We start from the raw sequence: 26,258 nt of genomic DNA, 5'->3' as shown, positions 1-26,258 counted from the left end.
GAATCGGAACTCCGCGGGCTACGTCGCCAATCTCAACCGGTAGCTAGCGGTAGATAAACGAACGCAAGCACGGGGGTTGAAAAGGAGAAGCCAAAAATCTGTGCCTCTCATCGATTTTAACACATTAGCACGTAATGTAATGTAGTGGGATTAGAAAATGTCCGTCTGTCATTTAATGAATTTTTTTTCGTAAACAAGCAGAAATTCTTCTCTTTTGACATGGATGAAACAATTTTAAAGAAATTGGAAACATGTTCAGAAAATGACGTAAATGAAGCATTAGTGGAGTTCAACAAAAAAGTACGTATTTTGTTTAATATTGTCTAAACGCTTGTGGTAAATATGTACATGGTACGTATTGACCAAATTTCAAATGTCAAGTTGAGCAATATAAAGGGTTCAAAATCCAACCCAAAAATTTCAATGCTCCTTTTTTTTTCTCTCTCTCTCTCTTCTTGCATACATATTACAAAACTTAACTGTTTAATTATCGAAATAAAATGATTTTATATGTATATTTTAGAGATGCACCGAATATACCATATTTTGCCGACTACCGAATGTTCGACTATTTTTTTTTTGAACTGTAGCATTGAATTTCATGCCAATTTAAAACAAAGAGTTTTTCGATTTTGCGAAATGTAAATGCATTTTCATTAAATTTATCAACATTAAGTATTATTATTATTAATTTGAAATAAATAAAAAATTAAATTATTCCAAACGCAATAAATGATAATAATAATTATTTTTATAGCAAATAACCAATTTGGTTTATGTTTATCTGCAATTCTGCATAAATGATTAATTTTTTTTTTCCTGATTTATGATTTGATAAAACTATGATTTATGGTAACATGTTACACGTCATAAATAAAGAATCTTGCATGCATTTACCTTACATGCAAATACAAATTGTTAAAATGTCATTTCAAAATTATAATCTATATTCAAGTGACATCCTGCTATCATGGTGGTCCCCTCAGTAAATGAGGAATAATTCTGTTATTAAAATTGAGGAATGAAATTCAAACGTTGCCAGCTATTTTAATTTTTGATCTTTAAGTGTAAGGGATTATTAAAATTTGATTACAATGATTCATTTTAATTAGTTGTATTTGAACAATTTTTCATATGGTCTAAAACAGGGGTTTCCAATTTTGTACAATTGAGTTGGAAAGCTAAATAATAATGAAACAATATTTTTGAAAATATTGGGAGAGCTAGAGCACAGGCCCGTGCCCAGAATTTCATAAAGGGAGGGGTTGAAAGTAGGGATGCACCGGATATCCGGTAACTATCCAGTATCCGGCCTATCCGGCTGATTTTTTAACTATCCGGAACTATGAGGTATCTGATCCGGCAAACCACTCCGGATCTGGATATTCGACAGTTTTTTGCAGGATATCCGGGCAGTTATCCAGTAAAAATGTGAGAGATATCCGCGGTTGATGTGGGGTTATCCGGTACGAAATGAGGGTTTAATTTTGAATTTACTTTTGCAAAAATTCCAGTTAAAGCTTTCACAGTTTCATAAACTTTTCAATGATGCTTTCTCTTTTAATTGCTGCTTCAAAAACGATCATTTATCTTCAAACCTAGCTTCTGGCATTCCCCCGTGTGTCCCCCCCCCCCTCTCATTCGGGAATCTGCTGAACGGTATGTTGCCAATAATTTCTCCCTCCCTCTCTCACTCTCTCTGCTTTAACATGCTGAAATGAAAAGTCGACCTTGAAATGGTTCATATCAAAACGCTTGAAGTTGGAGGAGCGGCCGTGTTGAAAATTAAAATACAGTCAAGTTCCGACTTGCGGGAGGAATGCATTCCACTACTCCTCTCGCGTAAGATAAAATTTAGCGTAGTAGAAAAATGTATGAATTCGGATTTTTAGAAACGCTAAAAAATTTTAGGCATATGTAAACACCTCTCACACTATTTTGAACCATTTCTTAACTATATATTATTTAGTGTAGCTAAAATAATTTATACAGAAAACAGAAACCGATTATCACCGAATAATGCAGAAAAACTTCTGTTTGTAATGAAAAATCTAAAATATTCCCCTGCATTGATAAATAAAGATTCTTAAGTGTATATTGCATGAAATGGAGCATAATTCTAACTGTCATATTCAACGCCGATCTTAACTTGAGTCCATTGGAAATTTTAGAATGTTGACTAAAGTAATAATTGCTTTTACCAGAATAATTATTTTAACTAAGACTTTCAACTGATATTTAGCATTTAAAATAGACAGTGAATATAGCAGTGAGAAATAACAGCTATAAGTTATTGCTTCATTTTCTTCTTTCTAATTTTTTAATTGTATAGTATAATTTTTAATAATATATTTAAGAATTTAATTTGTATTTTTTAAGAATGTGTATTTTTATTTTTTCTAGAATTAAAGTAAAATTTAAGTTTATTGTTCAAATATAAATTTATAAATTTCATTTAAGAAAGATTGAACATGTTTAGCATATTTTTAAATATTATATATAAGATGTTAATTTGCATCATTAAGAATGTGTAACTTTATTTTTTGGAATTTAGTAAAATTTCAAGTTGATTATTTAAGAATTGGTTTATTAATTTATTTTTAAAAGCGTGAACGTGTTTAACACTCGACTCTTAATAGTTTGTTTAAAATGTTGATTTGCATCATTTACGAATGTGAATCTTTATTTTCTGAAATTAAAGTGAAATTTTCAGTTGATTATTTAAGTATAATTTTATTTATTTTTAAAAAAAATTGTTAACATGTTGAGAACGACTTTTAATATTTAAGATATTAATTTGCATTTTTTAATAATGTGAATCGTTAATTTTCTGGAATTAAAGTAAAATTTTCAGTTGATTATTTTAGCATAAGTTTATTAATTTGTTAACTGGGTTGCCCACCTAGGGGGGGGGGGTATTTTCTCTTTTTTTTGGGGGGGGTATTTATGGTTTTTAGTGGTGGTCCCTTGCTCTTAGGGGGGCACCCCTGTATTTCAGATGCTAATTTGCATCTTTAGAGAAAATGTACCTTTATTTCTGGAATTAAAGTAAAATTTTAAGTTGATTATTTAAGTTTATTTACTTATTTTTTGAGTCAAACTGGGCCTGTTTTAATATTTTCTTTTTTAACTTGTATGTTAGAAAAATTTTACACGTGTATTATCTGTAATAAAAATGATTTCAAAGCAAAGTTTTATTTTTTGTTATTTCTAATTTTGAAACAAGAAAATGTATTACTTTATGATGAAGTTTGAAAAAATTTCTACACGTCATGCAAATCTAATAACAAATACGACTCATTATACGACCTTTAATATTTCAACTATGAATAATTAAAAGTTAAAACCATGTGTACATTACATACAGAATTAATTTTTGCCGAAAGTTTGTCTCTTTCGAAAAAATCTGTCGAAATAAAACAATATTTTAATGTTTCATTTTATATATAGCACAATTCCTAAATTAAAATATAGAGGCTCTAAAAAAGTACATTTGAATGTACTTAACATGTTTTTAAAGAAATGATATGTGGAACAAGTTTGATTTATTGTTTTGAAACGGCGTTGCAGAAAAATATGCGAACATGCAATGCAATCGAAATGCCAGATATCCGAATCCGGCAGGTAAAGAGCATCGAATATCCAGTATCCGGCAAAATCACTATCCGGTGCATCCCTAGTTGAAACTTTCCCCTTTATAACTTAGGTTGTCAAAGGAAAACTAATTATGCATGTTGAATAGTTCATTTTAGTGCGATAACTAGACTTTTTTTAACGTTTTGTGGGTTTTTTTAAAAATAAAATCTTATTTGTACTGTTCAACATTTTGTAAATCTGAAAAAAAAAGGCAAACACATTCCTTTTATGCCACCTAATGCAGGTTTATTTATTTTTTCTTTTGTTTTTCCATCAAATAATATTGAACAGGAATTTAATGAAAATAAAAATTTTATAGCAAAAAATTGCGGTTTTGCATAGAAACACTCTTCTAATGTGTGAAACGACTAATTCATCCAACACTAAAGGCATACAATAAACAAAACCTAATAGTAAGCAAAGTAACCATTTTCCTTGATCATAAATTTTTTTGGCTCTCCTCTGATATACCCCCCTCTTGGCGAGATTTTAATTTTTCGCTCGATACGAAAATCGCCAATAAGGCGATAACTTGGCAACCCTGGTTTTGCAACTTGAACGCTGGAAAGTAGTTTCTCGGAGTCTGTCTTTTTGCACGTGTCTGTGTGGTAGGAGGTAGGTGCTCATATGTTCCGCTCTTAGGGAGATTTTAAGTTGAATACTCTAAAATAAAGTTTCAATTCAAACTTTATTTTAGAGTATTCTTTTTCTTGTTGTTTTTTAATGTTAATTTAGTTGAATTTTCTATTTTAATTATGAGTTCGGTTTGTGATGTTGTCCAAAAGTATCAATTGAAATTTTTGAATGAATCTTCTTTTTCTTTTTCGTCAGGTCGTCCAACGTTTGGACATACCGGAGTCCTAAATAGATTTTTTATATTTAAACTAATTGAAAAAAAAGAGGTTTTTTTAGAATTTTTAAGGGAAATTGGTTTACTTAAGAATGAAATGTTATGTTCTAGATGTAATTCTGTTATGAAAATTAAAAAAACTAAAAAATGTTCAGATGGGTTAATTTTTTTTTGTAGAAAGGTTATTGGGGGTGTTGTTTGTGGAAAAGAAGCAACGATCAGGAGTGGGTCATGGTTTAGTTCTAGCAAGTTGAAAATAGAGGAGATTTTTTTGATAACATATGAGATTTTAATTGGGACCAAAACTGCTGATATTGAAAGTCAATATTTTTTTTCATCACAAACTTTAGCCGATTGGCGAAATTATATTAATGAAGAAATATTAAATTACATTGAATTAAAATCCGAACAAATAGGGGGGGGGTTGGGAAAGTTATTGAAGTTGATCAATCTAAATTTGGGAAAAGAAAATATAATCGGGGACATGCAGTTGAGGGACAATGGGTTTTTGGGGGGGTTGAACGGGGTTCGGGGAAAACTTTTTTGGTTGCTGTTGGGGATAGGGGTAGGGAAACTCTATTTTTGGCAATTAAGCAGTGGATACTACCAGGCACGACGGTGCACTCCGATTGTTGGAGGGCATATGATACATTGGGGGAGGAGGGGTATGAGCATTTAACAGTCAACCATAAACTTAATTTTGTAGATCCAGAAACTAAATGTCACACTAACACAATTGAATCCACATGGAGACACGTTAAAAGTACTCTACCAACATATAATAGATTAGGGGATTTTAAATTTTATTTAGCTTATTATTTATACAAAAAAAATTGTGAATACAAAAATGAGGATATGTTTGTAAAGTTTTTGGAAATAATTCGCGAAATTAATTGGGTGGAGTACAAAATACAAGTAAAATAAGGTTGTTTTTTTTTGGAATTTTTTTTGTCAAAACAAACATAATTTAAATATTTTTGTAAAGTAATGATAATAAAAAATGGGATAATTTCCCTAAGAGCGGAACATATGTGCACTGCCTCACGTGAGGAAGTAAAAGAAAAGTAAAAAAGGTAAGTGAACATATTTTGAATTATTGTGTTTTTAGTGTGTTTCTGGTAGTTTGTATTTTGGTCTGGTTGGCATTTTTGTAGCACAAAAATGGTGTTAATTTCACATAAAATCTGTGACTTTATTGTATACTGAACGGAGGAGATCTGTGACTTATATCCGACTGTGATGTATATTAAAAGTCGGAGGGATAACGGACCGAGCGGCAGCGAGGTCCTGGCGAGCCCGAGGTCTCATAGTACTTTCGTAATGAGACCGAGGCAGGGCCGGCGAGCCGAGGTCTCATTACGAAAGTACTATGAGACCGAGGGCTCGTATCCGGGAGAAACAACGGAAAAAAATTAATGCATTAATTTCATTAAATAATTAATGACATAATTTGAATTTTTCCTGTTGGCGCTAAAAAAGCATCGCTAGGAACGATGTATGACATATGACGTCATACATAGTTTTCTTGGCGACGCTTTTTTGGCGCCAACAGGAAAAAGTCGCCAAGAGGGGGGTATATCAGATTTGTTCCGTTTTTTTTTTTTTTTTTTTTCGCAACGTCATTGTCTAATATTCTTTTAAATAATTTTCCCCTACTTGCTCACAGCATTTGCTGGACTCTTCAGCCATTCCTCCTGTTAATTTTTTCAAGCATTTAGTAGCAAAGGTCGAAGGTGCTTGGGAAAGCTACAATTGATTAAAATGTTAATTCTTAAAAATGGTTAAATATCAGAGGGCGAATACTGTATCAAAGTATTAACACTAAAATTAATTAAAACTTAAAATACATTTTGGAAAATGGTTTAATGATTCATTGATTTTTCTTCAATGGGAGGGGTTTAACCCCTAAAATTCTTCTTAGTCAATTATCTGATAATTCTGAGATCGATGAATCTGCAGATCATGGTACAGTAAACATCAATGACTGAGTTGTCATAACGCATAGTTCCAACCAGTGGCGGCTCGTGCCTTGAAAATGTGAGGGGGACAGATGCACTTGCAACCCCCCCCCCTCCCCCCCAGTTTTTGAAGAAAAAAAGATGACTTTTTAAAAAAATATTTTTTAAATATTTAAACTTTTTTTAAATAATTATTTGTGTTGAATAAATAAAATGAAATTCATTTCAAACAAGGGACAAGCTACAAAATACCTAAACTATCAAGTAAATCCCAAAAGATATTAATCTTAGCTGGCGGTGTATTTCATTAATCTTATGGTTTATGTCCATAATTGCTGGCAGAGTGGTGCACTTTTAATCCCTAACTTTCAAAATAAAATTTAATTAATCAGATTGGGAAAAGCTGCAAAATGTATCACGAAAATTATTAATCTCACTTTTATACCTAATACGCTTTCCGGCACTGCAGTACGCCTCCCTTGCAGCACCGCTAAGATGCTGTAAGGGAGGCACTTTCACCCCCTGGCTTTTCAAAATAAATAAATAAATTTTAAAAAGCAATATTAATCTACTATTTTTCTCTTTAAAACGACATGGACAGTAATTTAAAACAAGTAAAAATTTCTGTGTAACAATAGTATAAAACATTTTTTTGAATAAAAATAAAACAAATCTTATAACGATGCATGCGCGCACATACCTACAACACAACCCACAACAGTGGCGCAACTAGAAAATGATTTTTAAGGGGAGGTTGGAGGACACAAGAGGAAAAAAAATCTCATCAATTTGATTGATTTGGTTTCCTAATCAAATTTCTCAATTTTGAAACTTGTAGCTTTAAAAATGCAATTTTAGACTGTCTTTGGTGATGTTAGTTGATAAAAAAGAAATTTGTAGAAATTTTAAAAACTAACATGATTTTTATTCATTGTGATGTAGCAAGTATTTTATAATCAATTTAATCATTTTAGATCAGTTAATGTTTGATAATTAGAATTAAAACTGAGACATTTTTCTTCATGATTTAAGGCTGACACTAGGGAATTTCCCTAAATAAACCACTTAAATTGCCCAGCCTTTTCTACTTTTGTGCATTTTATGCCATTTACATTTTCGTAAGAATCAACACAACTTGGGTCTTCATCAACCTGCTAATGCTAGAATATTGCTATTTTAATTCTTCTTAGTTTTTGCTTTTGGTTTGGTTTTCTAAAAGTGGACCAACCTACTCTGGTTTCAGTTCTGAAAAAATGCCTTTTTTTTGTAAAAAAATAAATAAATAATAAACTACAAATAATTATGAACAAAAAGAACTTACTCTTGAATAGAAATTCAATTTATTACCCTATTCTTCATGAAAATCATTTTAAAAAATAAAGTTGCGAACTTATGAAAGTTACTCTGCACTGCCAATACAACGATGAAATATGTTTCTGAAATAAAATTTTTTCAATATAACTACCACATGATTTCACTGGGATTTTTAGGACTATAGGTGTTATTTGTTGATCTTAAGTTAAAATAAAAAAGATAAATAGTACATAAAAAGTAGTCGAAAACTTTGTACTGCATAGTGAATAAAATATGACAACGTATATAAAGTACAAATTCAAAATGAAAAAAGGTTAAAAAACCAGCAAACAGCTGTTTCGGCACTCTAAAATACAAGTGCCATCATCAGTGCAAATAAAAACGAAGACAGGTTCAACCCGACTAAAACACAGTCGAGGCGAACATTGGAATGAGAGACGAGTTGTAAAAGATATATATATGAGAGCAGTACCGGAAACGATGACGTCAGGATTACGTCAGAACTACAGAGGACAGTTGCACTCAGGAGAAAACATCACGCACAAAAAATAAATCAATCAAATAACAGACTTCCAAACATTAGGAAAAGGGGGAGTGCTAGACAAATCATTGACGATTAAATTAGCATTTTTCCATATGTAATATGACTCCCAAAAATCTAAATCATGAATGGACGAACACACGTGAATAACTTTGGCGGAAGAAAAAATAAAATTATGGCCACAAGACCAACAATGTTGAGCAATAGAGGAGCGTTTGAGATCCTGTTTTTTGACGTAGTTTTCGTGTTCATTTATCCGGAATTTGAGGGATCGTCGAGTCTGCCCAATGTAGGCCAATTTGCACTGGCAGGAAACACTATAAATGCCCCATTTGTCAAGGTTCTGAACAGGGTGTTTTCTCCTGAGTGCAACTGTCCTCTGTAGTTCTGACGTAACCCTGACGTCATCGTTTCCGGTACTGCTCTCATATATATATCTTTTACAACTCGTCTCTCATTCCAATGTTCGCCTCGACTGTGTTTTAGTCGGGTTGAACCTGTCTTCGTTTTTATTTGCACTGATGATAGCACTTGTATTTTAGAGTGCCGAAACAGCTGTTTGCTGGTTTTTTAACCTTTTTTCATTTTGAATTTGTACTTTATATACGTTGTCATATTTTATTCACAAAGATAAATAGTATTAAAACTATTGAGAAAGGTCTAATGTGCCCCATGGTCCAACAAACCAGATTCCCCCTACTAGTATATAAGTCAAAAACGTGAAATGTCTCTCTAGTTTTTTGAATTCAATATTGCTACAAATTGTTGCCAATTGTAATTCTTCTAAAATAATAACTATCATATGGTTTTCAAACTTTTCGTAATGAATTTGTGTGTATTTATATACATAGATCATATTTATGTTTCTGTTGTAAATGTATGTTTTTACCTTTTAATTATCATTGATTGTTGTCCCAATTTTTTCAGCATGCTCAGTCTTTTTCGTTTCCTGAGTTGGGTGTCCAGTTGAAAAAAGTATGTTATTTACTTGTATGAATGTATGAAACTAACTTTTTTTTGTTGTTGTTTTTCTAGTTCTTGATTTCCTGAAAGTGTAAGGGTAAAATTTTTTACTTTCGCTTAAATGAAGGGCTAAGATTAAATTTTTATACAAAAAGAAACTCCCCTCCATGCTTTATATGTGGAGGAGATCATAATTTTTTATGAGATAGATAAAAAAGATGAATTCCAGGAAAAAGGCGGCGTGTCACTTGAGTTTTAAAACTTAATATTCTGTCACTTGCCATATACCATTCTCTTCAGAAATAACTGAACTTCTTGAATCTTAACCTTTTTTTACCAAATAGTTTGATGACTTCCAGAAAATCAAGGACAAAATCAAGTTTTCTCTTTGTGTTTTTACAGAGCAAAAAAAATCTTTTTTGTTACATACTGTAATTTCAATAAACTTGTTGTCAGCATATAATATTTAGGTTAACTTTTATCTTTTGAATCTCTAGTTAAACTTTTTGGGGAGAAATTTAAAATTTCTTTTTTTTTTCGACCATGAAATAGGTCCATTACTAAGGTGACAATTGGATGTCCTTCCGATACCAAAATATTACATCTCAATTAGTTCACGAAGAACCTATTGGGTATAGAAACTAATGTTTTTTTATGCAAAGCAGAATTATGCCCCTCGTCAAGGAGGCATAGTTATAATCAGGGGTGCCCATCCCCCCCAAACTCAATGGCGCAAATCCCCCTCCTCTCCAAAAAAAAATTTTCTCGCTGTTGAATCGGGTTAAACATAACAGTTTTTAGAGTGTTTAATTTCTAGTCAAATTCATGGGGGGAGGGGGGAGCGCTAAGAAATACCATTTGAACTGGAATAATGTTGGATTGTTGACCCGCCTTGCCTTTCCAAATTTTACAACGTGGACCTTCAGTAAACAAGTTTTGGGTACCCTTGAATTTTGCTATACCTTTTTTTTTTTTTTCAAACGTCTGACTAATTACAGGGAGAGTGGATTCAATTTTCTGGCTTGGGATGGAGTCATTACTAGATGTACATTATGAGTATTGAATCGGAAATTTATTGTCACTTAAATAAGAGGTCCGGGGGGTTCTCCCCCGGAAAACTGTAGAAATTGTAGTTTTAAAACCGCAGTTTTAGACAATCTCTGGTGATGTTAGGGGGATTAAAGGTTTGGCGGCCCCTTACTGGTAATTTTTCAATATTGAAAAGCGCAATTGTAGATAGTCTAACATTGTGTTAAGGAGAGCTCTCCTTTGTTTTAAAAATTGTAGTTCTAAAAACACAATTTTAGACTATCTGTGGGAAGTGTGGATGTTAGGAAAAGAAGAGATCCTAGTGCTCGCCCCTGTAACATTTTCAAAATTGAAGTCTTAAAAATGCTATCTATGGATGAGGGAAAAGCAGTTTTCTGAAATTGAAGCTCTAAAATCGCTATTGTAGCCGACCTTTGTGACGTTAAGAAAAAGAGTTTTCGGAAGCTCCCCGGAATTTTCTCGAAATTAAAGGCCTGAAAACCGAATTTAAGACGATTTTTTAATAATGTTGACAAGAATGGGAGGGGGAGTGCTCTACTTAAATTTTCGAACTTGTAGCTTTAAAAACGCCGTTTTGATAGATCTTGGTAATGTTAGTGGAACGTGAATTTCGGTGCCATTCTCCCGGCAATTTTTTGAAATTGATATTCCAAAAACTCAATTCTAGGTTTGTCTTTGATCGTGTTAAGGAAAGAGGGAGGAATCACGGGCTCTCTCCTATAAATTTATCAAAATTGCAGTACTAGAAATGCAGTTTTATATTACTCTTGATGATAAAGAGGGTGTTATTCTGGCGTTACAGTGGGGGCGCTCTCCTGGAAGTTTTCCAAAATTGAAGTCGCATAACCAAAAAAGATGGATCGCACTCACCGTGACAGATATTTTCCAAAAATCCTCAAAAATAAATTCAGCTATTCAGCACACATCGAAAATCAGAACTCGAGAATTTTAACGAATCAAATATCCTCCTATACATATCAGATATAGAAGAAAGTATAAATATGATTTATGAAAAATATTTTAAACACCTTAAGAACAGACTGTTCTACTTACATCTGCGAAAACCAACATCACTGAAAAAATTCTTCATAAACTTAAGATAGCTAATAAAGAAAATATATTAATTGTCGATTGGAGGGATAAAATATATGTTATTCGCAAACTTCAAAATTAGTGCTTAACGATTGTCAAGGTGCAAATGAATCAATTATTTTAGAGCATACTGGTCAGAATTATTTCAAACAATAAAACATTTTTGACCTCCCTCCCTCTCATCATTGTTACACGTATTCATCATGCAAAATTGTGCTACTTCCAGAAAATTTATAAAAAATTGATAAGAAATCAAATCGTCTGATCCAGCTTTGAAACCGACACCAACTCTATGCCGTCTTTGATGTGTTTCCTTCATTGAAAAAGACACACGGTCATTAAATTTTGGAAAGAGTACCAGGGCCGTCGCTAGGTCAAAAAACTAGGGGGGGGGGGTACGCTTTTGGCGGCACCTTAATTGTTTCAAACGCATGTTCCAACATGCAGAGAGAGAGAGAGAAGATTTGACTTCCGGTTTAGCAGGGATAGTCATATTAGTAGACCTTAGTATTAGTAATATAAATTTAATCGTAAGGACAATAATCAGTCAGAATTAGGGTGTGTCGAAGGGCTACCTTCTTAACTCATTTCGAAATTGAAGACATAAAAACGCAGTTTTAGACTATATTTTAAATTTGGGAGGAAGGGGAGAGGAGGTCCAGAATATCCTCTCCCGATATTTTTTCCAAATTTTGAAGTTCAAAACACAATTGTGCGTTATATTTAATTATGTTCAGAAGTGGGGGTCCGGAGGCTCTCCCCCGGGAATTTTTAAGATTGTTATTTGAGAAACACAATTTTAGACGATCTGTGGTGATGTTGAGGGAGGAAGAGACTTGAAGTCATCGTTCTATAATTTTTGGAAATGCAAACTTCAATCACGCATTTCCAATTGTGAATTATTTCTAATTGTGGCACGTAAAGGGGGGTTCAGGGGCTCTCCCCCGGGAAAATTTTGAAAATTGTAGCTCGAAAAATGCAGTTTTAGACGCTCTATGGAGATATTAAGGAAAAGAGAGATGCGGCACCCCCTCCCAAATTTTTTTAAATTTTGAAGTCTTAAAAACGTGATTGTAGACTTTTGTTTTGTTAAAATTTAGTGCATCGCCAGTTTCTTGAAATTAAAGCTCCGAAAACGTAATCCAAGCCAATCTTTAATGAGGGGGGGGGGGGGAATTTCGAAGGGGCTCGCAACCAGAAATGTTTTGTTATTGAAGCACTAAAAGCAATATTTAGGACATTTTTCGATGATGTTGGCGAGAGAGAGAGAGAAGGGGGGGGGGGGAGGGGGCATTCTCTCAAAAAAATTTTGATTGGTTGAAACCGCAGTTTTAGAAGAATTTCCGTACGGTTAATGGGTGGAGAGATTTGGAGTCCTCCCCTGGCAAATTTTCAAAATTGAAATTCAGTTAACGCAATCGTAGACGCTCTTAAATGCTTTTAGAGGGGTAGAAGGTTTTGGATATCTCCCCCGAAAAATTTTCCGAATTGAAGCCTTAACAATGAAATTTTTGATGATATCGGTAATATTTGGAGAACGACAGTTTCGGGACACCTCAGGGAGTTTTTTTTTTAATTAAAGTCCAAAAGACGAAATTTAATCAATCTTGAATGATGATGAATGATTAATTGAGAGGGCGTTTCTCGGAGGTTATGTTGGGAGCACTCTCACGGTTCTTCGAAATTGCAGTCCTAAATACTCATGTGTAGATCATCTTCAATGATGTTTGGTCAGGGAATGGATTTTGAGAACGTTTTCCCGGGATTTTTTCAAAACCTAAATTTTAAAAACTCATTTCCAGACCAGCTTTTGGGACGTAAAAAGAAGGGTTTGGAGTTCCCCACTCTTCCTTTCAGTTTGGCTACGTCCCTTCTATCTTCATTTTAAATTTTAACTATTGATAAACATATTGTGGTAATATTTTTCTTCCAATTTTCCTTTGCCAAACACGATTATTTGCTTGGATTTTCCATAATAAAGTTTTCAATTTCCCACCTAATATTTTTGTTTTCTTGCAATACAAGCGTTCGCGACCTTGGAAAAAGGACTTAACATCTTGAATGGATGTGGTAATTTTCTGTGATACCTTAGGTCTCTGTTCCACTTCATTTTATTTTAAATATGCCACCTGCATCTCTTGATCAAGCTTTGATTTACTTACGATTTTTACATTCAAACATTTTGAACTTTTGTTGTGAGTATTCATTAAAATACTTTGAATCTCTATTTGCATTTAACTGGTTTTCTCTCTCTCTCTCTCTATTTCAACTTTATTTCGGTGATCCATACATTTTTCTCCTCTTAGCAATGATTTTCAGGACACCATTTTTCATCAAAAAAAAGAAAAGAATGTTTCGGCGACCCCTATCCTTTGGTCTGTCCTAATGAAGATGTCCCATTTATTTATGTATTTTTTTTTAAACTGAAGAACCATGAAGTATGGTTTTGTATAACCAGGGCCGCCGAGAGACAAGGCGTGCGCCATGTTAATTTTGTCGCCGGTCCTCCCTCCCATTATGCTAATTTTACTCTATGCATAATACTTTAATTTGAGCCGAGCCCCTAGTTTTCGACTAGGCAGACATACCCACTCTGCGGCTTAGTGAAGAGTGTACTGTGCTGAATACTTTTTTCGCGTTAATAAAAATGTTTGAAGCGTACATTTCAGCGGTCTTTACTTATCTTAATAGACACTCTTAATAAAAGAGAATCGTGGATGTTCCTAAATTGTATTTTAAAATTACATTTTCTATTCGAATTTGACAGAAAAAATACTTTTTGTCACTATTATTTCAATTGTTCATTTTATTATTACTATTTTAATTTTTTAAAACAACGAAGAATTTCCCCTTTTCTTCGTTAGTTCCATCGCTAAAATGAAATTGGCGGCCCCACTTCTGAAAAAAATGGTGGGGGGGGGGTTGCTATGGTGACGGCTCTGAAGAGTACGTGAAATGACGTTCTTATTGAATGAGTTTAAATATTTTTTCTTTTCAAAATTCAAAAATTTCATGTTTTAAAGAAAAAAAAACATTTGAAAAATTCCCCCTCCCAAAAAAAATTTTTGATGGCGCAACTTGCGCCATAATCCCCCCTGTGGGCACCCCTGGTTATAATTTTAATGGATAGTTGATTTGTGTAATTTTTAATGGTGTAGCAGAAGGAAAAAAAATATGGTAACGAAAGGACATTTAACTATGGGCTGATACAGGGTAAAATTTTAGAATGCTAGTATAAAAGAAGCTGTTGTTTAAAGTTAGTAGTCACATTTAAAACATTTTTAAGTAGTATTTTACAAAAATTATGTGTGCTTTTATTTAAAAAATAAACTTTTATTTCTTTTTTTTTTGAATGTTTCGTGACTTTATTCAATTGTGTGTGACGAAAATCTTGAAAACTACACTTAAAAACTCCTAAGCATATGAAAATTATTTTGGTATGACATGTTTGTGATATGACAAGCCAATTCAAGCAGAAATATATGCTTAAAAACTTGAAATTTATATTGAAACATTATGATATTGAAACTGCTTTCAGATTTGTTGCCACAAGTCACAGGAAAGGACTGTTGAGAGCATTAATTTAACCGTTAAATGCACTGCAAATAGATCAGTAAATTCATAGATCAACTTTCAAAAAGATGGAGAAAAAAGGATCCATTCTCATCCTGACACACAAAATATGCACTATTTGAATAATATAACAAGTTATGTTATTGAATATAGTAAGTATTTTAGCAAATCGAATGAGATTTCACTTCAAAGTCAACAGACTCTCAGTTATAAATAATGTTAAAAATGAAGATACTGCTGAATCCAAAACACCAAATCATAAGAATATGCCAAAGGATTCATTAACGTTTGGACAAGTTTTATTAGTTGGATGGAAGGGAAAGAAATTAACAAAAAGTAATGTTGGACAGGTACTTCATATAGAAGATGAAGGAATAGAAATAACTTGTTTGAGAATGCATAATAATGTGGGAATTGTCTTCGTGTTTGTTGAGAAAAGTTCTATGGATTATGATAAAATTATTGAGTATTTAAAGAATTCAGAATTGTAACAGATGGCTCAGGCATTAGATAGCATTGTTTCCAACTGCTGTATTAACTGAATAAATGTTTGTAAGTTGAAATTTTCCAAGTTTAATTGCTTTGGACTTCTTGTCCTTCCATTACTGTCCTTCCGTTACCCTTAACAAATACATAATTTATATGCTTAAAATAATTATTTTTTAAAACTAGAGGTGGAATTGTAATGAGTAAATACTCCTGTATGTGCTCGAATTTTTGAAGAATTTTCCGTTTTATAGTTTAGTTGAACTTTTGGGGAGAACATGATAGCATGAAAATCATGTGGCACAAATGTCCTTCCGTTACCAGTTTTTAAATTGAATTTAAAAAAAAAGTTACTTACGAAAAAATCTTGCCTTTGGATTTTTTAGCAACTTACTATGATGTGTATAAAAGTCTATGCATCAGTTTTTGAAAAAATATGTATTTTGATGTGCTCACGGACAAAAATGCATATTTTTTTTTTTTTTTTGTAAAACTGTTTTTCCCTTACTGCTGGAATTGAAGAAAAGCAGTATTATTTGACAATTTTTATGTTTGCTTTCCCGTGTTCTAGATGTTAGCAGTTGATGTCTTGTTTTGCTTCCATAAGTTGATCTAAATTCTAAATGTTCCAAAATTTAATGAATATTTTAAGTCATAATCAGCTCTAAATTTTATTTTAATGGAGAACATTAGTATTCATAACATTTTTAGCAATTCATTTTCATGCCTGGGGATAAAATACTTGGAGTATATTAAGTTTTAATTATGCCAAAAAATAATTTAAAAAATGTATTATTCATTTGCACTTTTAAAGTTAAAGAAAACTTTCCATTTCCTCATATCAATAGAAAAGGATCGCATAGTTTACTTCACAGTTCTGTAACAGAAACAGGGAAAATAAGTAGACGAAATTCTTTTTTTCAGAAAATAAGCCTTGAACATTTTTGAGATACATACAATAAAAAAATCAATTGATACCCCAAAACATGTTTCTGTTCTTTTTATTAATACAAGGACCTTTACACATATTTAAAAAAATGAGCAAAATTCTGCATTTTCATGGAAGTTTTTCATACGTACTTTATAACTAGTTGCTGGATTCAAAATTTGCCTTTATTAAGATAATACTTTTAATTTTGTGTATCTACTTTTTACTTACTTTGTGCCTAATTGTATAGTCACAACATGAGTAATAAAGTCACAGCCATCAAAATAAAAAGTAATTTTTATCATTGCTTTCTTTGATAAGAAAAAATACAAGAAATCTAGTTGATTCTGCCCTCTTAATTAACAATATTAAACTGGCTTTTTTTTTTTTTGTAGGCAGGGGGGGAGTAAAAGGCTTTTCCAACATATTTTTGCCAATTACTTTACAATGTATATAACTATTTGTTAAACTTAACATAATAATAAGTGTTTAGATAACATTAGTGTCTTAGTAATAATGGCACTATTGTGAAAGGCATTATTGTTTGTTGTAATTAATGTTTGATAAAGCATATGTGTGACTTTCACGCTAGTTCAGATTTCTCTACGTTACTTGTGTATTATTTTACACTTTTCCTTTTTCTCAGGTTGACAGATATCTTTGTCTAAAAGCATAAGCGCCGAGCTTTAGAACAGCCTTAAATGAGGCAGTGAGAAGCAAAGGGATGCAAGTGGCAAAATTAAAAATTTGGAGATAACCAGTACAAATAGTAGGGGAACCTCTCCTATGTCTTGGGGCAAGATATAGTACCAGTAGCCCTGGTAAATGCTACTGTGCAGTATGATTTAGAAAAAAAATTCAATGAAAGCCTACCTAGGATGTTATCTTTAAACGCATTTTACTCAAAACTTGAAAATGTCCTCTTACATCCCTTTGCTTCTCACTGAATCAAAAGTACTGTTCTATTTCATTGTAATTTAATTCTGTGTAATATGACTATGTTGATGCTAAAACAGTTTTCCTAAGCCTTATTAGAACCTTATTTGATGAACTATCAATTCATAATTAGATCCATGAAAGAACAGAATATTGCATTCTGTTCTGTCCACAAAATTGATATTGCCCATGGAAGGATAATCTGCTACCTCAAATTTTTTAAATTGTTAAAAGTAAACTATTTAGTAAAGGAGTGTTCAGTTAAAATGTTTTTTCGTTTTTTGGGAATTAAAAAAAATATATATGTATTTTGTCCTGATGCATATTACAAGAAAGCATTTGAGAGCATTTTAATTCTCTGTAGAACATACTATGAATTTTAAATGAATTGTTCAATTTTTAGATGTAAATTGTACTAATTTTCATCTCTTTAAGTTCACAACTCTGCTATAAGTTACAACTTTTTTTTTTTTGTTTGTTTGCTTGTAAAAGTTCTAAGCATAAATTTCAGTTTAGTTTTTATTAAGATTTTGCATTAGTTCAGCTAAAACATTTTAAGAACTTCTACATTTTGCATATTTTTGCTGAATTTCTCTAATTCAAAACATTCCTGGAGGGGGGAGGAGGGCGTGCTCAATGGTATAGATCAATGCATGACAATAGTGCTTTGCAATGAAAAAGTTTTAAATATTCAATTCAGTATTTTGTTTAAATCTATCAATTTGAGCAGTCTCAATAATTTGAATGTACTTTGAACTATATTTCATATAGATGTCTTAAATAGTTTGTTTTTAGTCATTTAATAGCTTTTGCTTTAAGACTTTTTACTTTTTAGTTGAGTAAGATTAAGTAAAATACTAATAATAAATCTTTAAAAAATGCAGCTATAAATGCACTGCAATTTGATATATAACTTAAATTTTTTCGGGAAAAAAAATTAAAATTAAAAAATTTATTTATTTATTTTTTTATTTATTTAATTTGAAAAAATCAGAATATTTTCAAAATTAATGCAGTACACTTCTTTTTTTTTTGGCACTTTTAAATAAAATATAAGACTTTTTTTTTATTTCAATGAAATTTTTCATAATTTTTAAAATCCAGGAATTATGTATACTATTCATTTATGTTACAGTAGTAAATGGAAAAAAATGCTTAAAAATTGTACTTACTTTTTATTTTCATACGACGATCTTAGAGAATCTTGGTAAACCATCCAATAAATGTCATCAATCAACAAGCTTAGCTTTTTCAATCATGGTACTTGTTACTCTTCCGAAAATGCCTAGAACTTTCACAAAGAACCCATGCCCGTGCATAGTAGAATTCAATTCCATCTTCGTTAATGCGTACAACTTTCACAAACAACACTAAGTCATCGCATTAACGTTAATGCGTACAACTTTCACAAAAAACACTATGTCAGCACATTGATGGTAATGTCTGCAAGAAGTTCAAAAGTTTCAGTTTCAGGGTTGCTGGCGATAACGCTTGAAATTGGATTACCGTTTCAAGTGTGCCTTGTGTTATAAACAGAATAAAAAATTTCCCTCTTATTATTGAAGATAATAAGCTATTTTCATTCAGCTATGAGTTGCGCTCCGTTTAGTGAGATACGACAGTTCGGATGGAAATGATTTAGCTGGCGGTGTATTTTATTTAATCTCATTGGGTTTTTTCGTTTTTCATTTCTTTTTTAATACAAACATTTCTGTTCAATATATTTCGCAAACCTTTTATTCAGCATAATATCAATGGTTTACGTTTAATTAGAATTATGAACCGTGTTGATACCTCCATTAGTTAATTTTTAATTGTTGCATTAAGATGCTTTTTTAACCAACACGTATTCACTTTTCAGGGCCCACGAAAGGCCATATCAGCCTTGTCAGAAACTAGGGGCGCGGGTACTTAGAAGGGCTCCGCTCTTGAAAACTTTTTAGGGAGATGGGATCTAGAGACCAATTTGACAATGGTTCCACCTTGTCCTTCGGCGGCCCTGTTAATTTTCCCTTGTACTATAATTTAAAAAAAAAAAAACTGATTGAAGAATGCAGTTAATTTCTTGAAATTTCAAGCACTCATCCATCATACAGAGCTATAAAAAGTTAGGTATTTTTGAGTCAGTATTTCAATTTCTTCATAATTCTGTTCCGTATTTCCGTTCCAACCAATATATCGGACGGATAGAAATCTAAATATCATTACCGTGGTAATAGTTATATATCGATATATGATGATATATTGGTATATCTCCCAGCCCTACTCTCTACCATTTTTATATCCGACAAGTGTAAATAGCCTTCACTGTTGATCAAATGCTTTTTTTTATAATTGTTTTATTGTAAACATTCAAAGTTTTAGGATGTGCAAAATAACTTATTAGTTGTTTTTTATTGTTATGCTTTAACACTGTATTCTAATTGTTATCTTTGATTTTGTTTGTAGCGGTTTGTCACTTTACTATTCAAACAGATTTCTAATTGCAAAACTGGGCAAACCATATGTCTGGAAACCATTCGAATCTTAAGTCGTGAGAAGTCTCAAATTGAGGAACTCTTCACGAAACAGATGATTGGAGTTTTGGTGAATTTAGCTGGTCTAATTGCGGAAGAAGAAGAAATTCTTAATCATTGTACTAGAGTTTCTGACACTAAAGGTAAATATTGAAGTGATTAGAATTCATAGTTTCCTTAAAATGGCTTATAAACACGATTTTTTTAATAATTTTTCATTTTAAATTATGCAACAATATTTCATTATAGATGTGGGGATTATTATGAATTAACTGATGTTACAATTTCTAAAAGTTGTTCTTTATCTATCTTATATATTTCAATGCAACCATATCTATTTATGTATGTAGTGTGTACGTATGACATTCCAGCTCCTCAAGAAGGGAAGAGTCAAGAGTTGAACCAGGTATCAAAAGAATTGAAATTTTATGAGGATCATGGATTGCTTAGTATTATCTTTTTATGGCTTTAATTGATAGAGACATGACTTTAACTGAGGAGATATAAATAAAATATTCAATTTTCAGCTATTTTTCACCCATTCTGTATTAGCAAGCGGCAGTTGGCCACTTGCCTATGATGCCTCTTTTTGTGGTTAATAAAATTGATGAATTTTTCAAACTTCTTTATTATTGTTTTTTTTTTAAACAAAAAAGTAAAAATTGAAAATTGATGTTTTTTTAATTTTTTTTTTAGAATTTATTTTTCTAATGTAATTTAAAAATGTGTTTACTTTGTTTGCAAAAGGAAAACAAAAAAAACTCATTGTGCTTTGTTAGTACTGCTACTTTTCTAAGTTAATCTGATAATTGAACTTTGAATCTTTCTATGATTTACCTAAGTGCAGTCTTTTTAAAGGAGCTGTATGATAATTTTTCTGCTTGTAATGTTATGTGTGATTAAAAGAAATGTTTGTTTTCTTCCTTTCAGTTTGACCGCTCTACCTTATTTCGAGGAAGCATTTTTGGTTTTTTAATTTGCAATGCTCTGCTGGATAAACTTTTGAGAATTTTATGGAAATTATTCTCTGTATAAGGTCTTGAAATATTGAAACTTGTTGCACTTATATTAAATATGAGTTTATTAATAAAATGTATGGTTGTAAAAAACAAGTTCAGTGTGTAAATGATTTATGATCAATCGAATAAATGAATTAAAATCAAACAAAAAATTGTCTACATTATACTGTTGTAATAAGTTGTAAAAAGTACAGGAAACTTTATTTTAGGCAAAAATTTGCCTAATTTGAAAACAAATTTAATGTCAAAGGCAATCAAATTTTGATAAACTAAATTTTAGCTTAGGTTAAATAGGATTCTGATTCCACCTTAATCTGTATAAAATATTATGCTGTTGTAAAGTTTTGAAAATACATGGGGGAAAATATTTCTCCGTAGAAAGATTTTATTATGTGTTACTGTTTTTAATTGTTTATTATGTTTAAAATTTAAATGCATCAAATGCTGTATCTTATTCCAATATGATCTCATGTTTTCCTGTCACATTTTGATATTTTTTTAAACTATAAAACTTATAAATCTTTTAAATTAAATTTGCTGCAAATTGGTTGTAAATTAATGTTGGAAATTCAGCACATTGTTTTGAGGAAAGGGGGCCATGTGTTGTGCTTTACTTAGATAACTTGAAGTAAAAAATCTGAAAAACATTTCAAGTGATGGCAGTACCAGTTCTACCTCTTTACCCAACTTATAGAGTAGTGACCCATTTTGTGTTTCTTGGGTGACAACTTCTTTGTTTTAGTACATGTCGTATATAATTTCATCACTGTCTTCTTCGGGTAAAACACAACTTGTGCTAACTAATAAGCTAAACTTAATTATTGTAAATCATTGTATGAACATTCAGATGAGATTGTAACAATATTTTATTTATTTTAATTGAATTTGGAGTTCTTTATTTTCACAAGTTTGCACTTGTGAGCACAATATCTGAGGCAGAGTGAACAGCTTACATGTTTCTCTCCATATTATTAATATTAGTGTATAAGTTATAAAGAAATGTATAAACATTTATAATTAATATTTTCTACAATTAATTTACAAATTTACTGTTAATTATATTTGTAAACGATCTTTTTTACAGAACAGTTACAGGAAATAAAAGGACTTGGACTCAAAATATTCTAGTTTATTAAAAACGTAATATTAAATTCCTTTTTTTTTTTTTTTTTTGACATTATCATGCTATCTGAGACCAGAAGCAAAATCTTTGTGTACCCCCTATAAAGACATGTGTGAAAACGTGTCAATATTTTTTAAAAAGTACCATAAAATAATGAAATAATTCAGTAAAAATCTTTTAAAAAAATCCTACAATGCAAAGAAAAAATTATTTTGAAATGTGGACATTTTTACTCTAAGAAATTTGTAATATATTTTGTAAAATAAAGAAATGAAAAAAAAAATCGTTTCACATGTGCTCCCTTTCTTTTACCTAACCGTTTTAGGTTTTAAATGTTTACATCTTAACTTTAGATATTTCTGTTAAGGGTTAGGCTAAGATGTTAAATTTAGAATGTTAAAAAAATATGAAAATAGTATTTTCATGTTTTGTATTTCATGTTTCTGGTGTTTAATTATGATTCTTTAATGTTTTAGTGGTAGTTGAAGCCCAGAAGTGTTTGTGCAATTTGATTTTCAATAGTTCATTTGTGCAAAAGACATGTTGGTAAGAATTATTTATATTTATTACTCTTTGAAGTTTGTTAATGTGACACTTTAAAGTATTAATTCTGCATATGCTTGAACTGTTTCATGATAATTTTTTGCTTTATGAGATGCATGCAATATTTGTAAGTGTTTCATCAATTTTAATCATTTATTTTTACTGCTCATAATTTTGCCTCAATTATTTATTTATTTATCAGTCTCTAAAATATGGGGGGGGGAACTAGTCTTGAAAAAAAAATGTCTACAGAGAACATATGTTTATGTAGAGAGAGATGTATGTAAAAATAACTAGTTTTTTTTTTTTTTTTTTTGTATAGAAGTACAGAAATATTTTGAACTTCCCTGCAAATATATTTCACTCTTTGAAAATTAGAAATATGCCTCAAAAATTTAGTCGAACATATTTTTACGCTCTGCATTCAAATAAAAATGTACTATAGCTGAAAGTGAAGAAAGAAAGAGCAATTGCAATTTTTAACATTACATTTATTTATTTTTATGTTTTTAATTTAGAAAGTCAAGCATTCTAAATGTTAAAAACAAACGTACTAAACTTGCCTGGCAATCTTCCTTTTTGTCCTTTGAAACTTAATTATTTTATGTAATTGATTATTATTATGGTCTTCCTTATCTTCTTATATTTCAATTATCCAACATGAATTTTCTTCTGAAAAATACATATATATATATATTAGGGTGGTCCTTATTTATATGGGAAATTTTTTTTTCCAGAATTCAACAAGTGACGCCCCCTAGTTTTGTGACACTATAATAAAAAGTAATCTGTGCAAAGTTTGAACTCACTTGGTCAATTATAACACGTGCCCCTAAGACGTTGAACTTTAACACTTTTGATAAATTTCTCACAAATCTTTTAGTTTTTACTAGTTTAGAGTTTTTACTTCAGACCCGGTATATCGTTCCTCCTAGGTTTGCAAAATATTTTTACCGTCAGGTACAACTAAGATTAATCTTTTTAATTACTTCATATCATCTAAAGATTTTGCTTTGAATAAGAATGAAATAGTGCTTTAGAAACTTGACCTTAATCGTACACTTTTCTCAATGTGTCTCAAACGTGTGCATTTTTTTCCGATAGTCTTGAACTGTCTGTAAAATAAATTGTTTTTGTGACTCATATTTGGTAAATTCATTGTGAAATTCTTTGATTAATTATGCAGCTCTTTCAAGTGTATCATTCACAACTTTCAGCATTTTAACAATATCTCTTCCCTTTAAATAGTTTCCTTAATTTTGCCATGAAACAGGGTCAAATAGGAAAACATCTTTTGGTGTTAGTAACTTATCAAACAACTTTATTGACTTGTAATTGATTCTATAAAGAGGTAGATCTTTACTAAGAAAGTTGTAAAAATCATCTACTGTTATCTAAAATTTGTTAAACAGTCATCAGATACGTCTTCCTTATCAGCAAGCATTTTTTGGAGTCGTCTTTTCCTATCTTTAAAGTTAATTCCTTCATCCAATACGGACAAAGCTACTAGTTCATCCCCTAAATACCATAAGTGATTTATGATTTTCCAATCACTGCTTCTGCTACATGTTTGTCATAATTTTGTAGGCTGCTAGTTTTTTAGACACACCATATTTTAGAAAAGAGCCTAGATTTGGTTGCTGCGAAAAACCATATCTTCATACAGCATTTAACTGTAAAACAGCATTTACGGGCTTTCGCTTCATGTAAGGTCAATTTAAATTATTTTCGATATATATAAAATTTTAAACAGTAAATTCCTTTTGCCACCCATCTGACTCAGGGATAAGCTCCAGGTTGCCGAAAACATTTCCCTACAGGAGGGACTTCACCCGGAAATATTTTTACAAGTTATAAAAATTCTCTGTAATCTTTCTGAATTCCGCTTTTTACGAACAATAATGTGTCATCAACTTCGTCCTTTAGAATTTAAGTGGTATGTGTACTTGATTGAAATGTTATAAGTTCTGAACAATGGAGATCTTTCCAAAAAATTTTGAAGCACTTAAATAATGGAATATCGGATCTAGACCTAAGAAAGGCAAGAACTTCTTTAAAGGCACACTCTGCAGTACAATTTCAAGGGCATAATGATGGCAATCCAAATATAATATATCACCGTTCAGTTTTTGCCCTAAAAAATTGCATGCACAATTTATACGGCCGGTATTGCAAGCCGTTGTATCAAACACTACAGCTTGAACAGTTAGTAATGAAAAGCGATCATCTAAGATATCATATACAACCGAAGAAATATCTGAGGAGTCCGAGTAGCTGTTCGACATAAGGGCCTGAAGCTATCATGGTAAGCCTATCGGCATTTTCCCTCCTCTTATATATAAATGTAGCTTTGTATACCAGTGAATAACTAAAGTCTAAATTTAAATTCATAAAATTAGATTTTACCCTAAAAGATTTTCTCTTGCTCTCTTACAAGATCATTAGGATTTAAATTTACTGCATCTACGTAGGCTGCTAATAAAGGAACAGCATCTTTGTCCCTAATATGGCATTTGTCTAACAGTGATGAAAGGTGAGCAGATATCAATAGTTGTCAAGCTTGTTTGTGTTGTGGTAGACTAGATATCGAAAAAAAGGTTCTACAGGTTAGGATAGATACCCATTTCGGTTTCTAAATCTTGTGAATTGCAAGAAGAATTTGATGATAATAAAGGACTATGTACTGAAATAGAAGAAAATTGATTTCAAGTATAGATTTTTACATTATTCCAAGTGGGAACTTTTTTAAATTTATATTTTAGACATGGGAAATACAGTATATTTTTATGTTTGAGTCATCAAGGATTTTTCAAAATTTATATTTTAAGAATAAAAAATTGAATAAACATTTAAGTATATTTATAACTGAAGAACAGCGAATTAAAATATAATTGCCATTACTTATATTTATAGCATTGAAGCCTAGTGACCCTATTTGCCACCACAGGAAAGTTTGCAAATCAACACTCCCAAAGCCTGGAGGAGGCAATTTGTTGTTGTCAGAGATCATTCATTGATGGCCTAGGCCATTCATTAATGGCCTTTAGAATCCCTTGGGCCCATCTTGGTGGAAATAAATGTTCCCATTCCATTTGGTTTGAAATGAGCGCAGAATAGCGGTATGCCTGACCCAAGGCCATTGGTGTTCATGTATCCTCTGTAACATGTAAAATTTACCGAATGAAAGTGAGAGAATTGTTGGTGTGGAAGTGGGAACATCTATTGAGGTTCAAAATTACTTTAAATATGAAACGTAAGTATATTTTTACATAAAAATGAGAAAATCAGCACTATTTTCTTCAAAACTCACAAAAGAGAGCCCTAGGGGCACGTGTTAATATTCATGGATTGACTTAAAATTTTGCAAAGATCATTTATTTGTATAATCGAACAAATTGAGGGGGGTGTCGCGAAAAATATCTACAACTTCAAAAATAAGGACCACCCTAATATATATATATATATATATATATATATATATATATATATATATAATATATACACACACACACACATACATCTTTATTTATCGGTTTTTCTAGTTATCACTATAAAATTTATTTCTCTAACCTGCTTTTTTTAAGGGTATTTATTTATTTATTTATTTACTAGCAGTACTCGCACAGCGATGCCCGTGCTAAAAATTTAATGGAAGTCTGTTGAATAAAAAAAATTCACTCCCCCTCTCCCTCTGATGTGAAATGATCGTTTTTCTTTGTATAAAATGCGT

At 31.4% G+C, this 26,258-nt stretch overlaps 1 protein-coding gene across 1 annotated transcript in view; it reads left to right on the top strand.

Moving 5' to 3' along the window:
- Positions 1 to 179: 179 nt before the first annotated feature.
- The window catches only part of LOC129222533 (synembryn-A-like), a 67,062-nt gene continuing 40,983 nt past the window's right edge, over positions 180 to 26,258 (top strand). Inside the window, exons 1-4 of the mRNA XM_054857046.1 lie at positions 180 to 300; positions 9,227 to 9,274; positions 19,776 to 19,986; positions 22,462 to 22,531. Of these exons, the coding sequence (XP_054713021.1) occupies positions 220 to 300; positions 9,227 to 9,274; positions 19,776 to 19,986; positions 22,462 to 22,531 (410 nt within the window). The 5' untranslated portion in view covers positions 180 to 219. The remainder of the gene's footprint in view (positions 301 to 9,226; positions 9,275 to 19,775; positions 19,987 to 22,461; positions 22,532 to 26,258) is intronic.

The sequence above is a fragment of the Uloborus diversus genome, chromosome 5, assembly GCF_026930045.1.
Source record: "Uloborus diversus isolate 005 chromosome 5, Udiv.v.3.1, whole genome shotgun sequence".
Lineage (NCBI taxonomy): Eukaryota > Metazoa > Arthropoda > Arachnida > Araneae > Uloboridae > Uloborus > Uloborus diversus.
The sequence above is the reverse complement of the archived record's forward strand: the minus strand, read 5'-3'. Positions and strand labels throughout refer to the sequence as shown.